The 16177-nt window shown below is 35.1% G+C and overlaps 1 protein-coding gene across 6 annotated transcripts in view; it reads left to right on the top strand.

Annotated features, from left to right (window-relative positions):
- MLLT10 (MLLT10 histone lysine methyltransferase DOT1L cofactor) overlaps nt 1–16177 on the top strand; it is a 129629-nt gene that overhangs the window by 26485 nt on the left and 86967 nt on the right. For 5 of the 6 annotated variants that reach the window (XM_061351880.1, XM_061351887.1, XM_061351864.1 and 2 more), the window contains 2 exons: nt 8029–8138; nt 14961–15064. In XM_061351880.1, the coding sequence (XP_061207864.1) occupies nt 8029–8138; nt 14961–15064 (214 nt within the window). Of the gene's footprint in view, nt 1–8028; nt 8139–14943; nt 15065–16177 lie in introns of those variants that run through there. The other variant, XM_061351899.1, reaches the window with a different exon arrangement.

The raw sequence follows: 16177 nt of genomic DNA, 5'->3' as shown, positions 1-16177 counted from the left end.
GCTCTAGGACATTTTTGGGCCTTTTCAATTCAGTAATGTTTCCTTAACTGTTGCAGTAATTTCATTTGGGTTTTTGACATTCAGTGAGGAGGAAATAAAATCATGACCATTTTAACTGATTACAGTTTTTTGCATTGCACTTCTTTTGTCTTCTCTTAATACTGAGTATGTGGTCTTGTTTTTAAGCTTATTGCTCACTTGTATCTAATATTGTTCATCTCCCATTTAAATACTTTTCTTACAGTAATCTTTGCAATTTTCTGTAAGCCTGAAAGGCTTGATTTTTCTGTACAAGTTGTTACTTTGAAATCTGATTCTTGTGGATGATGGTCAGGAATGCTGTGTAACAGCATTCTTTGTGTGACTGACTTTTCACCAGACTTCTTTCATGCAGCTGCTTGGGAAAAGGCCAGCTAACAATGCGGTGGGTTTATGTCATGGTCCAGGCCCTCTTCCCATCCCCTGGGTTTGCATCAGGATCTCCTAAGTCTATAAAAATATTACATGCCAGGTTTTCTTCTTGTTGCTGCTGCTGTTATTAGAGTCAGCAGCTCTCACTATCAGGTTTAGTCTTCCAGTGAGTTTTCTTGGTATTACCATCTAAGAATGCGGATGGTGTAATGTCATATGTACGCATTCAGATATATGTGTTTTGCAAGAAGTACTTAGAGATGTTCTGGTTCTTTTGTGCAGATTTGCAGGAGTTCTTGCATTTTTTTTTTTTCTTTTTTTTGTAACTTTTAAGACAGTAAAAATTGGTAAACAATTCAAAATACTTTATTAATATAAACACATCATCATATAGCCTATGCTGTGTATTTATTATTTATATTGCTAGCAATCATAATGTATAACTAGAATTTATTTTTTTTTAAGAGCTTTAGATGAATATTTATGACATTTCTTCCTTTAGCTGTATAAAAGGATTTCTTGAGGGAGGGGGATGAGAATCATTAATGCCATAGCATGCCAGATAAAATTATTAAAGCTATTAGCTTGCTCAGTGGACCAGTTGAATGTAATCCGTAGCTGTTTCAAAAACAAACTGTTTGCTGTGTGCTGAATGATGATTCAAAGTGAATTTTTCTTGTGTACCAAGTCTTTAGTTGAGGAACAAATTTTGATAAATGGAGAATTTGGTGAAATTCTGTAGTAGGACTCTGCAGGGTGAAGCCTTTTCTTCATAGACAAGCAATAATTTTTTTTTAAACAGAAATTATCCATTCTGTGTGCCAGTGATTTGTACCAAGATAACCAGTGTGGTTGACGACCAGCCACAGTGGTGAGAGCTCTAGTAGCTGGTGTGAGCACCTTTTTACACACCTTTGAAAGGAGTGGATAAACAAGATAGTGGATAAGACCATGTTAACTGTAGCAAACACTGAAACTGTATTTATTAGGATAAGGAAAAGACTAACTTAAACTGACAGATTTCATTCTGCAGATTTTATTGTCTTTACAGGACTGAGAGGTCAGGGTCAAAACAAAAGTGTATGGAATACCTTAATGAAGAGACCTATAACTAAATGTCTAAAATAGTACTTCATCTTGCCGTCTGGCAAATAATAACAGTAACTCTCTTAAGTGCTGGGTTCACTTCTCCAAGTGGGTTAGAGTTGAGTCTTGGTGTCTGTTAGCAGATATGATCTTTGTGGCTACTGTGAGGGTGCACTTTCATGTGATCTAGGACAGCTGTTGACCTCTGCTGAAGAGTGGACTGTGTTTTCCCAAGAGTGGGTGTTTCTGCACTGGTGGTTTTGTGTATGGTAATTATATGAACTTAGTGTGGATTTTATCACCTTATTTTCTGATTACTGGAAGGCAAACTTTTGCTTTCCCGTAAGTTTAGTAATCAGGTGAATAAAATTGTATCTGCCCTGCTACATGGCAAGCTTATACTACAGGGAGGAGTGCAAGGATGTACAGTTGAAAACAAGGAGGAAGGTGAGAGCTTTCCTGTCAGTGACAGCCCTAAATGGATTGAGGTATATCCTTGTAATCTGGAGCAACCCTAATAAGAAACTAACATTTCAACAAATGAAGATTTTTTCCATGGTAGAGTAATATACTTGCTTGGTTTAGGAGTGAGCTGTAGTTACAAATAAAGTAAGATTTCCTTAGTGAGGTATAATAGGCTCTTCAGGAACTTACACAGAATGTGTAAGCAAACTTTACTCTGGAATCAGTGCATGGTTAGGAGATGCTGATGACATACCAGAGCTCTCTGGTATTCCTGATGACATACCAGATTGGCACTATGACTGGATCTTGGTGTGACTTCATGAGTCTGGACTCTACAGTCTGTAGTAACAGACTTTGCAGCATAGCTTCAACATTGACTGTGGGACATAGCCCTAGTGTAGTGCTTACTCTGCTCCTGTTAGTTTACTTAGTTTACAAGCTATAGGTGGGCTTTTTGATTTGGATCGCAAGCTGGATTATGAATCTGTTGCTGTTACTTGATTATGAAATAAAAAATGATAAAATCAAGGCTTCAGATTTTGCACTAGTAAATTTAAAAGTACTATGAATTAAGTTGAAAATGCTTGTGAATCAAGCTTTGAACACTTAAGTGGTAGTTGTAAAGACAAGAATCTAGTTAGATGGGTAATGTACTGCGTATTGTTTATCACCTGGAATTTTCTTCATTGATTTTAGATTACTTCGGTAGAGTTAGCTTCTAGTTACAGCATTCTTTGTTGGCAACAGTCTTTTGTTTGCTGATGGTGAAATTATTAGGAGTTACTGGTTCTTTGTTACCTTGGGATAACAAATCAACTATTTATTTTCAGTTAGGGTTCTGGAGCCTGAGATTTTTTTCTCTAAATGTTAATGAATAATGTATATTCAAATTATACCTGCCTAAGTATGTATTTATTGCTAGATTTTCAGTGGGCTAAAAATCAGTTAGCTTACTGAAATCTCAGCAGAAGATTGGTAAAATTTTGATAGATTCTGTGCTGGTGATAGAACATTTTCCATACCAGAATGAAGTGTAGAAATTGACAAAACTCGGTAGTGTGTCTTCCTGAGGGATAAATGGAAATAAAAGAAAACCTGGAAGTTCGTAAGACATGTTTAAACTTTCAAGGCTTTTCAACATGTATTTCCAACTTCTCATATTGGATAAAACTGTTTATTATTGTTACCATCAGAGTAGATCTTGGAGTTATTTTAATGTTGGTATCAGATAAAACTGTTTTCATTATTACTGTTATCAGAGTAGTTGGTTTGTATGTTTTGATGTTGTTTTAATGTTGATTAAAGTTGTACCTTAAGATGTCTCCAAAGGAAAGTGTCTTAGCTATATATGTATGATGTATCTTAGAAAGAACAGTGGATTTCCTTTTTATTATTTTTTTTTAACAGAAAGGTAAGTAACATTTCCCAGAGTTATTGGACATGAAAGCAGAGTGGAAGTAAATATTTTAAATCTTAATTTGACTGTCACCAATAAGTTATTTCGAATAAGTAATAATCAAAACCTGATGACATACCATACCTGGATGGAGACATTGATGCAGAAAATTGGATCATTTAAAGCAAAAAGAGGCAGAGTGACTCTGCCAGTACGTGGGAGCCAGCTGCATGTATTTTTTTCCAGCAGTTTCAGTTTCAGTTCTGATAAGAATGCACAGAAACAAACAAGCAAACTCAGTGGCTGATTTTAACCCTTGTAATACGTTTCTTCATTTATTGTTTTTAAGCTAAAGAGTAAATTTATTTTAAAAGAAGCAAGTGATGCAGTGTGATCTACTAAAAAATATTATTGAGAAAAGCATGTATGTTAAATGGCCACCTTCTTGAAGACTGACAAATAGTCAAAAGGGGGAAAAAAAAACAGAGAAAATTCAGAGGATAGGCATAATTTCACGAACATTTTGTAAGGTGCCAGTGCCTGCATTTGCAAAAACCTGTCACCTTCCTCCACTTCCCTTCCAGTTAAAATTGTTGTGGGAGATGAAAGTGAAAGTAACTTGAGTATAAGCAATTCAGTAATAGCAAGTAATAGTCAGGAATAGTAAGACTTTGTGAGAAATTACTGAAAATTTTATAAGTAAAATTGAAAGAAGTGAGTAATAAATGCGTGCCCAGTTGTTTGTATGCAAACCATGCACAACCAAAGCAAGTGGAAGCTTATCATTGATGTAAATAGTAAAGGATATGGTCTATACAGATGGTTTTAATAAACTTATTTGGAACAAAAGTGATTGAAAAATGGCTAAGTTTGGGTAACAGTTTAGAAAGGTCGGTATCCTGTTGTTATTTCTGTGTGGTGTTTTGGGTCAAGAGGAATGGTAATAAGATAATTTCAGTTCGAACAGAAACACGAGAATGTTTTAAATGTAAAACTGTTATTGACAGTGTAGAACAGTGCCCCTGGATTTTATTTTTTATTTTTATTTTTTAACTCTAAAACATGGGTATATAACAGTTTTTTTCACGCTTAAACATTGCGAAAGCTCGAAAGGACTGGATTTAATAATGTGTGTGTATAGAAGATATGTAGTTGTTGATGAAATTTGACAATTAACCAAGCGTAATGTAGCGGGTGATTCAAATAGGAAGTTTATAGCACTATCTTTATGTCTTAGATGGAGTTACTTGAAAAATACATATTTTAATGTAGCCTTAAATATCATAAATCCTTATAAATTCTTGCTGTTTTTATGGGCTATATGTACAGTTTGTATGGGTGTCTTTTTAGTATGCTTCATTATCTCTGCTGGCAAAGTAGACAACTGTCACCCAGTAAGAAACAGCAGACAAAAGCACTCAATTTTGAACCTGCCAATAAGTACTTTATAATGTTGGGATTACGAGCTCTGTGCTCTGCCTGAGACTGGTTGTCTAAAAGAGAAGGAAGTGAGCAGAGAATTGGGGAAGTGTTTTCTTGCTGTTACATGGTCAAGAGACTGCTCAGTTGCAGAAAACATTAGAAGTAGAGTCTGCTTGTGTCCTAGTAGCTCGTTCTTCTATCAGTGAGATAGGGGAGAGCTGTCATATTTACTTTTTTGCTTTAGGTGTCCTTACTTCCATGCTTACTCTCTGTAGCAAGAGTGACTAGTCTTTTGATGCTTGGCATAAAGATGATGATTGTTTTCTTCCTTTCAGTTTTCTGCTGTCTGTTCCTTATATGGCTAGACTGAATCTTCTACACCTCCCTTAAGTTGGAAAGTTCTGTTGAAGAGTCAGTAGACCTTCTTGAGTTCTCCAAAGATGGAGATTCCACAGCACCTGTAGGCAGATGGTCCTTAACCACACTTGTTATGGAAAAATGCATTCCTTTTTCTTTCTTAGAGAGAGCTGCTGAAGCTCTGCCTCTTTTGGTTCTTCCAGGTGAGCTGGGTGTTTCTCTCTGACAATTTTGTATTTCTTCACTAGTGAATCTTTGGACAAAAGAACATTTAAGCAGTTATGTACAGGATCTCTGCGTGCTACTGGGAGCTCATGCTGGAGTTAGGCTCCTTTTATCATGTGGGCATTTGAGGCTGGTAGCGTAGGGGTCTCAACCTCCCCTGTGGATAGATTTTTGTGATTTTTCAGCAAGGTCAGATTATCTGGGTTCTAAAGATGCCAGATGAAAATCAGTGGATTCCATTCCTTGTCCTCAGTTCTCTGGGTGCTTATTGACCCCTTGTTCAAAAAGTGTCTTAGTGCTGTGGCACTTCATTTATTTCATTATAGAGATAACTGGTTTTGTTTTCATGAAAGATGAATGTGTGCTGTTGTCCCCAGCTGTCCTAGATGTGTGCTCTGTATTTTGGAAATCAAAATACTGTAAGCTTATAGGTTTTGTTTGGTTTTTTTTTGATAGTGATGGAGTAATATTCATTTAAAGTTACCTCTGAAAGTGGTTTCTTGCAAAAATTTTTTACTTACTGAAATTTCAGTTGGCTTAGTAAGTGATTTTTCTTTTAATGTCTCTGATATATGTTGTATATTTACATAATATTTTTTCATTATAAGTAAGTGTAACTGCAGTACAGGGTTAATTATGTCTGTAGTAAAAGCTTTTGCCATCTGTTTATGTGTAATTCTTCTACTGGTTTAAAGGCTTTATCAGGTGAATGGTGTTTGAGTCAACCTTTTGAGAGGAGATTTAAGGAGAAATACTCACCATTAACACCATGTTAATATTTATCTGTCTGTCTAGTAGGATGACTCTGGTTTAGGGCAGTTTGCAAGTCTTAGAAAACTCCTTATAAATTTATTCCCTGAAGATATGTCAGGTAGAGAAAAGAACAAAACAGGTCTGTGAGTTTTGCAGGTTTTTGGTTGGTTTTTTTTTTTTTTTTTTTTGGTCTGTCACTGGTAATTTTAAAATGGTCTGTTGGAACAGTTTGTAAAAGCAGCTCAAGTTGGCAATTTATTTTTTGTACTCTTATGCTCATGCTTCTGCATGGAATAATTCTACAAACTAATTATGAATAAAATGACGAAGTAGCACAGATACTGTACTTAGTTGCAGGTGAATTGCTAGAATGAGACATGTTACGTTGACTGTACAGTTGTGTGTGCACTTTTCATTTTGTATACAGATCATAACTACCAATGTAGTAAATGGGGAGGGAGATACCAGTTGATTTGAAACAACTAGAAAAGATTTCTGCTTTAAGAAAAGAATAAAAAACACAGATGCAATTTCAGATACCATTCCAGAATCTCAACAGTACTAGTCTAAGTAAGTACAGACTTTTAATATTTAGCTCAGTTTGAGTCAAAGTACAGTTGGATGAAGAAATTAGGAAACTTTAGATTCAGTAGAGCAGTTAGAAAGAGAAAACGCAAGATGAAAACAACTCAAAAAGGTCTGCAATGAGGCAGTATGGTGAGCTTTGTGTGTGGTTTTTTTGTTGTTGTTGTGTTGGCTTTATTTATTTATCCTTAGTTACAGGATGCGTTTGCACAGCGATAATTTACGTTGTTTACCTATTCTAATAATCTGTTAGGTTATCTAATTATGTAAGTCATTTTATGTCCTTAATATTTGCATGCACGTAAGCCTGGGTAGGAGGAATACATAATAATTTTTAAGGTGTACTAAAGGTCTTATGACAAGACTTTAGGGAAGAAAAGAATTAATGCTAAACGCGTAGCATTTAGCGTACACCAAATTCACTTTCAGATGAGGTAGATCTGTACTATGTGATATTACTCTAATCCTATCATTAGTGTCAGTATATTAATATGTTGGGTTAGCTGTGTAGCAGCTTTTGCTCAATTTTACAGTTAAGGCAAACTGTCCTCCACTGAAACAAACCGACAACTCTCAAGATCTTAGTATTGGAAAAAAGACCTAAAATTAGCTGGTTTCTTTCTGAATTGGTGTTTTCCCTCTCCCGCATAAAATCAAATGTCAGACAATTAGGAACGTTCACTTCTAGAAATGTTGTTAAAGCACAGTATGGTAGGTAATTAAGCAGTTGTTGATGGCCCCAAGTAAATGAGTTAGAACAGGAGTGGATGTAGGAGTTGATATTCCTATGAAAAAATGAGTTGGCCTGACCTTTAAAGAAGGAAGAGGATGTGGGTCTATGTCTGTTGGGATTTCTTTCTATATAGGAGTCTAATCAAATTTGAATGACTTTGTTTAAATAAAAACTATACACAGAAGTCTTACATGATGGTAGTGCTTGCATGACTACTAGTTTGTTCAGATGATATTTCCCTTTCGCAGGAATTTGCATAGGTTTTATGCACTGACTATGTTAATCCAAGACATTTAAAGAAATAACCTGTTTTCAGTTTGTGTGATGCTGTTTGTAGAAATAGTATCTGGATTTCATGGAGTATTACTCATATAAATTCTCCACTGAATAAACTTAAAAATATATTACATCTCATCTAAACTTTGGATAATATAAAATGAAATGTAAACATGACTGAAGTAACTTATGTCTGTAACATTCCAAACAGGTAAAACAGTTTGTGGAAAAAAGTGTTATAAAAGCTTCTTTGTATTATAATTGAAATGTCCTTTGAGCTTCTAGAAAACATTAAAATTACAATTATAACTTTTTGTAGGTTGGGCTCATGTGGTTTGTGCTCTGTACATTCCCGAGGTGCAGTTTGCAAATGTTTCTACAATGGAACCTATCGTGTTGCAGTCTGTTCCTCATGATCGTTATAATAAGGTATAATTATATGTTTTTTTATCTATATCTGTGTTTATTTTAAGACTTGTGAGTTTTAATAATCTAAAACTACACTTCTTGGAATGCAGTTCATGTAAAATTCATAAATGTGTGCAGTAATGCTGTATGTTTTCTGCTATGACTTTTATGATAAATTCAAGAATTAAGAAAGCTATTATTAAATTAAGCTGTAAGGTTATCTGCCATGTCTCATTATTCTTTACAGATTAGAGACTGTTTTGTTAATTAAAAATATTGTGATTTTCGAATAACAGTTTATTTTGAAAGGAATGTGAAATATTTCCCATAGGTTAAGATATTATTACAGCTTATTTGAAATGTTGTTATTAATTACCAGTAAGTCATACTGGTTTAAGTATTGACATGAACACAAGCATGTTCATAAACATTTCCTTTAGGGAGAAAAGCTATGCTATTTGCCTCTGAAAACAGTATTCACTTTAGTAGGATTATTTCCTTATAGAACTTCTCCTAAATATGTGTCAGTGAGATGGAATGTTCTCTAAAGCACAGTGATACTTTATTTAAAAATAAAAAAGGGACAAAAAGTGCAAAGCAAAGTAGTACAAGTTATTAATAACTTACTAATGATCTATATCGATAACTGTATTTTTCTACTTGTTTCATTTGCGCTACCTCTTTCTCACTAGACTTAAGTATATTCTGCTTTGTGTTTTCCTTTCTGTAGGCAGCAAATGGAATTTCTGATTAGTTTGATTATGTATTTTTCTTGTGTTCCTTTTACCTCTAGTTTCTTTCTTTTACTTTATTTTTGGTGGACATTGGGGTAAAGGATGAATAGGCTGTGTTAGGGAAGAAAGAAAGAAAGAAAGAAAAAAAAGGAAAAAGGCATGTATCACCTCTTGTGTTCTTCCTACAGGGAAACCAATCCTGTTCGTGTTGTCTCCATGACCTCTCTCTTTTGCTGCTCCCTTTCCCCAGTTTATATCTCTGATTACACCATGCAACCCCCCGCCTCTTTCATAGAATCATTTAGGTTGGAAAAGACCTTTAAGATCATAGATTCCAACCATTAACCTCACACTGCCAAGTCTGCCATGTCCCTAACATCTACAAGTCTTTTAAATACCTCCAGGGATGGTGACTCCATCACTTCCCTGGGCAGCCTGTTCCAATGCTTGACAACCGTTTTGGTGAAGAAATTTTTCCTAACATCCAATCTAAGCCACACCTGAAGCAACTTGACGCCAATTCCTAGCCTTTTTTCTTTTTTTTTCCAGACTTTGGTCTTTTCCTTATCTGTTTCAGATTCTCACAGTTGTTCTCAGTATATTTTGCCCATTATATACTGCTGAAGTAAAAATCTAGGTTCTTGTCATGCTTTCTCACTAAGCAATACCTGAGCATCTGTGTAGGCTTCTCACTATTGGCTTTCTTCTGCATTGGCAAGTGCATGCAACAGTAGGATTAAGTGCAGAACTAATAAAATTTGCATGCCTGGACACAAAGCAGTACAAGTTTGTTGTAGTAGATGAGTTTATTTTCCTCTCTTCTCAACCCTGAGCCAATAGCACATCTGTTTTCTCAGTTTTCATCCAGTGGTAGTAATAACTTCTTTTTTTATTGTTAGTGGTTCTTCCCTAATATACTTCAAAGATTTTGTGGAACACTTTGAATTCTGTTTCATCTTACACCATTTCCATTGATTGGATGAATAAAACCTTGTAAATTAAAAAAAAAAAATAAATAAATGAACCCTGAATATTTTAATATTGTTCACAAAGTCTATCGGTGGTTTCTGTCTTTAGTCTTTAATTCCTTTTTGTTACAACTTTTTTTGCTTCCTTTTTGTATTTTCTTGTTCCAAATATATGATATATAGTTATTTTTTACTGCTAAAATTCCAGTCTGCATTTTGTTGGTCTGAATTTACCATGATTTTTTTTTGCTTGCTAAGTAATTAATAGTGCCATACGGATGATGTAGATAAAGGTTCCTAATGCTGTCTAGCTCTTAGTTTTTTGCATTTTTGGTGGGTGTTCTGATTTGGTCCTATTTTCCATGTTCCGTAACAGCCTAAAACTACTTAGGCCAGTGCTTGACCATAACTGTTTGCCAGATCTACTTCTCATTTGATTTCCCATTTCCTCCAAAATTGGTAAAGGCAAAGCTAAAAGCTTTACAAAGATACTAAACTAAACAAAGAGAAGTAAAAAAAAAAAAAAAGGTATAATTTAAATGAATACAATTTATACTGAATAGCAAGGAGGGCAGGGGCTAAAATCATTGCAGGCTACCAAAAAGGGAATGAATAGTTGTCTTGGGTTTGGGATTATTGTTCAAAACTAGTCCACTCAGGAACTGGTGGCAGTTTAGCCACAGCAGTACCAAACTCAACTTATATATTTATATGTATTTTCATATATTATTTTGTATTTATAATGGCTTATACAGGCCACTACATATATTGTAAAATATGATGAGACCTATATCAGAAGTGTTAAGGTTTGGGGTCGCATCCCTAGCCTGGAAATTACTTTTTGTTTCTCTCTTTTTATAGAGCTCAGCTTTTGCAGTCTTTATACATAAATAGATATAGAAAATGAATATTTTTATTATATATTAATACATCAACATATAATATTAATATAACAGAATTATATATTTATTAATATCTATTCTACTATCTTTATTGATAGTAGTTATGGATTTCAGGGAATCAAATGCCTGTAGTGCTGTTGCTGCAGCAAACCTCCTGAAACCAATTGAATTGCACTTCCAACAGCAGTGTAGCTGTAGGAGCACAGAATTTAAGCAGTAGTTGCCAGCTGGGGACTCTGCCAAGTTTGATTCTGCTGTGGCTAAACTGCCACCAGTTCCCAAGTAGATTACTTTTGAACAGTACTCCAAAACCAAGATGACTACTGATTCCCTTTTCAGGTAGCCTGCAATAATTTCATCCCCCACTGTCCTTGCTGTTTGGTATAAATTGTATTTATTTAAACGTTAAAATTTTTCTTTCTCTTTTTTTTTTTAAGAAAGTTCAGGAGCTTTGTAAAGCATTTAACTTTGCCTATGTCTATTTGGAAGGAAATGGGAACTAAAAGCTGTTTTTTTGAGAGGTAGGTATGGCAAACAGTTCTTAAAACGTTTGTTGCACGTTGTGAACAAATGTAAACATGTAATTAAAAAAAAGTGGCTAGAGTTGTTTCTCTTTGTAGAGAGGCTTAATGCTAATTTCTTTCTGTCTGTCAGCTCAGGTTGAAATAGGATGATTTTAAGAAATATTTTATTTCCTGTGAAGTCCTCAATAATTCTCTGTGTTTGGCTGGATACATATAGAATTTTACCATATGGAATTGGAGGAAAATATAGGCTGATGAAAATTACCCCAAGGGAGAACATATACCGTAGTCTTTAAAATAAACACCATTGGCATTTTGCCAGGAGATAGTACTTAACTTACACAGTTTTTTCTATGAGCTTGTTTCTTTTTGAATGCTGTGAAATGTGTAATATTGTAAAGTACAGTAATCTTAAAGGCAAGAAGAAACATAGCAGACTCCAAAGCATGAGGCTTGCCAACGTCAAGGCATCTGTCTGTTATTTCCCTGAAGTTTACCTGCTTCTGGGATAAAAACCATCATATAAATGAATCCACTGAATGACTTGCTTAGCGGGTTAGCTAACAGAAAAGCTCTTTTTGCACAGTCACTTCCAAAACCAAATGGACTAGTGGTTGCTCTCCTATTTAGTAAATGTTTGTTATTCCTTGGGTGGTTATGCGTGGATTATACCAATTTATTTTATGTGGGCTTTATTTGTCTATTTCAGGTTCATTGGAAAGTATGTGGTAATTGAATATAATTACTGCTTTTAGGAACCTCTTTTAAGAACTGATTAAAGAATAAGTGCATTTGGAGTTTCTTGATCTGCCTGGTATTAAAGGCAGCTGTTAGACATATTTCAGTACTTGCTGCAACAATGAGAAGTTTACGTAGAACCCCTAGATTTGATTCTGTAAGCATGGAATGCTGTTGGGTAGCTGTTATGAGTAAACAATTTCTCAGAGTACTTTTTGTTTTGTAAGGTATTTCTTGTCCTATGTTCCCTTCTGTCAATGCTTTTGGGAAGAAGGTTTAGATTTTGAATCTTCAAAGGAAAAATACTGACACGAGCGTAAAGGCAGTATTTCAAAATACGTATTTTGACTTTAAAGAAACTAAGATATTTGTTGCCTTTTTGGGTAAAATTTCCTTGCTGAGTCAAAAGCCTTGTGTAATGATTTGCATATTTTCCAGTGAATTTGGGAGAAGTCTTAAGGTACTCTCTTTCCGTAAGAGGTCTGAAGAATAGCTCTGCTCTAGGTCGTGGGACACACAGTTTTGCGCTTCCACATTCCAGAGGTTTCAGAGGGGGTGTAGCAATTGCATGGAATTGCAAATGCATGAAAATCTTTATTTTCCTGCTTTGTGAAAGACAGACAAAGGTTCTCAGGCTTCTTGTTTAAGAGAAGGTAGAAGTATGAGAAGCTCAGCTTTGGAGAGAACTTACTATCTATGTTGGAACAGGAAGATGAACTTTCTTTGGCCCTGTTTCGTATGGAGGGTTAGGAATCAGGTTTTACACTTCTCATGACTATGGTAGGAAGAACAGTTCACTGAGCTTGTTAAAATGGGTAGGCAGTCCACCATGTTGTGTTTAAGCTTGTTCATAATGTAGCTGGTAGTTTGTTACCATTTTCAGAAAAAATTAAGTCATTTTACTGTAAATTGGTTGAAGGAGTCCAGAAACATGTGTAGTATGTAGTGTTGAAAATCAGGAACCACATGCTTACTAACTGGAATGCTTATATTGCTTTTCTTTCTGAGTTCAGTAGGGAAAAAAATTACAGATCTTAAGGCAGAACTCTGAAAAAACAGGACTGTAATTGGAGCTTGAGTTTTATGGGGTCTGTTGAACTCTGTTTATAGAGGTACCATACTTTTGAAGTTACTTGCACTTAATATAGTTACTCAGATGGGGTTGATAGATCATGACCTTGTTTGTTCCTAAAATCTGAAATGTGTCAGGTCATGTTATGGAAGGCTAAAAAGCAGCCAGTCTCAGACCCTGTCAAACAGCTGAATTATCTGTATGCACTACCTTGATGTACAAAGGGAGCAAGGCGCAAAGAATTAAGTAGGATTATCCCCTTTCTGATCCTTCAAATGTTAGGGTATGATTTTAGGATGTATCAGCTATTTGGTTGAATGCTTTTTAGAAGTCTTGTGGAAACTGTACAAGAATGACTCACCTACCCCAGAGCCCAGCATGTTAACAAAAATGCTTTCGTTAGCTGACATTTCATGTTAAATGTTGTTCTAAATACCTCTGTAAAAGATTGTTCTGATCTCAGAATTTCACTCCTTTTCATGGCTTTCCAAGTAATAGTGGTTTTGTGTTGTACTCTTTTGATATTTTTATTTCAGTGGTATCAGGGTCCATTTTTCTTAAACTGTATTTTCTGCCTCCTATGATTGATGTTTTTTTTATTTAGTCTACTCATTCTTTGCCTCACAGAAGGGAGGTTGTGATACAATTGCGATAAATCAGTTACAGTTTAAAATGTAGACAATTTTTTGCAGGGGAGGAGGGAACGAAGTTTTTCTTTTCTCATCTAAGATCTTGTAATGGGATATCTACAGAGGTGGCAGTGTGTTGTTGGCATTTGTTACCTCAGCAAGGTTCTCTCTCATTTATAAACAGACACTTGATTGGCCCAGTGCTGGAGGATACTTTCATTACGAATCTACTCTTAAACTGTTAAATTTCACACATAAATGTGATATGATAAAACATCTCTAAATGGCATTTCAGTAATTAGGACAGTAAAAAATGGGAAGAGGTTTATCTTTGTCTGATGTGTCTCCCTGAAATGCTGATGAGAGATTGTGGTGATGTCTAGTACAATATTGAGCTTCCATACAGCATGTATCCACAGTTATTTGCCTCATGGCAAATAAATAAATAAATAAATATTGTGTATTCTTGTCTTTTTTTTTTTCTTCAATTTTACTGACAACTCTTTGAAAATATTACAAATTGCCGCATTATCCCAGTAAAACCAATTAATAAATTGACAGAAATGCTATGTCAGGTACTGGACAGGCTGTTTTCATTCTAGCTTGTTTTTGAGGTTGAAATGGGCTTGATACACTAAGCTTCGTTTACAGGAGATTCTTGCTTGATTAGTTTCTAAGATACATATGAGGCTGTCTAAACCATGCTAAAATTAAAACAGAGTTCTGTTAAACGACTTCTTTAATTAGAATAAGTGAGCATCGTATGACTGTTGAAGCATGCTTTGAGACTTAACACCAAATGTATGAATAAGATTTTGTTAGCAGTTTTTCTGTATGTAATTTTGTAGATGGATGCGTGTATATCATATGGTATCTTGTACCATTGGGCACTCAGTCTAATTTGGTGTTTCTGAATGCCATCAACACAGGTAATGTTAAATGAATATGAAAATTATTGTGACCTAAGAGGGCGTAAACACAAACTTGGAAGCAAGGAAGATTTTGAACCTTAATGCTTGTAACTGTTGGCTGTTTAACCATTTGCCTAGTTGAACAGTGATACAGAATTTATGTAAATTAATATTTGTACTGTGTTAGAGCTGGTAAAGTGTTACACGAATCCCAAGTGTCTACTGGGTGATCTCCTGCAAACATAGTTAGACTTTTAAGAGAAGTTCTTAATAAGCTTAGTTGCAAAATCCAATAGTTCTCACTCAAGAATCTGTAACAAAATTTATTTGTATGCTTCTTATGTTAAGTATTTTCTCTTTGATAGACATGCTATATTTGTGATGAGCAAGGCAGAGAAAGTAAAGCAGCCACTGGTGCTTGTATGACATGTAATAAACATGGATGTCGACAAGCTTTTCATGTAACGTGGTAAGTATATTTTATTATTTAACATCTCTATGTTCCAGAAAGAATCAGTGCACACATTGTAATGAATCAACTCTTTATTTAGGTTATTCCTGAGTAAAGAAATGTAATAAAGTGAGCTGTGTAGAAATACCTAACTTTATTATAATACAGAATTTTTACTAGCAATATGGTAGGAGCAGCATAGACAGTTCTTGTCAGCTGCAAAAGCTTCCTGATAATGTTCCTTTGGGTTGTGTTCAATGCCATGTCCTCCTGTGAGTAAGGTTTAGTGGTTTGTTTTTTTCCTGAAATTATTTTTCTTAGCTGATGTTTTATAGGATGTGGGAATGTTTTGAGATTGTACGCCTGCTGGTTTGATACTTACTTCTGGTGACTTAACAGATTCCTCAATGGGGAAAAATTGCTGAGTTATACATAAGCATGCACTAGACTCACCCCTTCTTATACGTATTTCCAAACATTTGGGGACAGGTCACCTTACTGGTTTTATCTAAATGGTACGCATCTATCCTGACCTGTTGATTTAGGTTTCATGTGTAGCTGTTGAAGAAACAGTTGTGTCCGCTATCTGATTGATTCTACTTTAAGATATTTAGGCTTGCTTGCATTCAGGAGGTGCTTGTCTCACTTTATGGACTTCTAAAAGAGGCTGGATAATTAATTTAAGTCACATGTCAACAGGTAAAAGGAAGCAAAAGGAGTTTCACACCAAAATTTACAGTCATTATTTGTTTTTTCAAATTCAGCTGAAGCTCTTTTGCAGGAGATAGATAGCAGATTTACACAGACTGTCTAGCTACATAATCTGTGGATTTACCTTTCTGTTTTATGAGTGCTTCAGTATGCTGCTTCTTGACCAGCTCAGTCAGGGAAATGGTATTTGCACACCTACTAAAATTACTTAAACGTATTTTCTTCAGTGCCATCAAGTGATACTTGGAAGGTCTTGTGCATATCTTAAAGTATATAATTCTGTAGGTTAGGCACTGTTCTCTTGGCAACTCTTCTTTTGATTACCTGACTATCTGGCAGACTTTACTTTTTCATAAGCATTTAATTTTTCATTGGATATATCAATGTCAAGATTCTTTTTATGGTGCAAATGGATTGTGT

The sequence above is a fragment of the Neopsephotus bourkii genome, unplaced genomic scaffold (genome assembly GCF_033783945.1).
Source record: "Neopsephotus bourkii isolate Nb327-2 ecotype Australia unplaced genomic scaffold, CSIRO-AGI_Nbou_v1 NB_53, whole genome shotgun sequence".
NCBI classification, from domain to species: domain Eukaryota; kingdom Metazoa; phylum Chordata; class Aves; order Psittaciformes; family Psittacidae; genus Neopsephotus; species Neopsephotus bourkii.
Note: the sequence above shows the minus strand (reverse complement) of the source record. Positions and strands in the feature narration are given on the sequence as shown.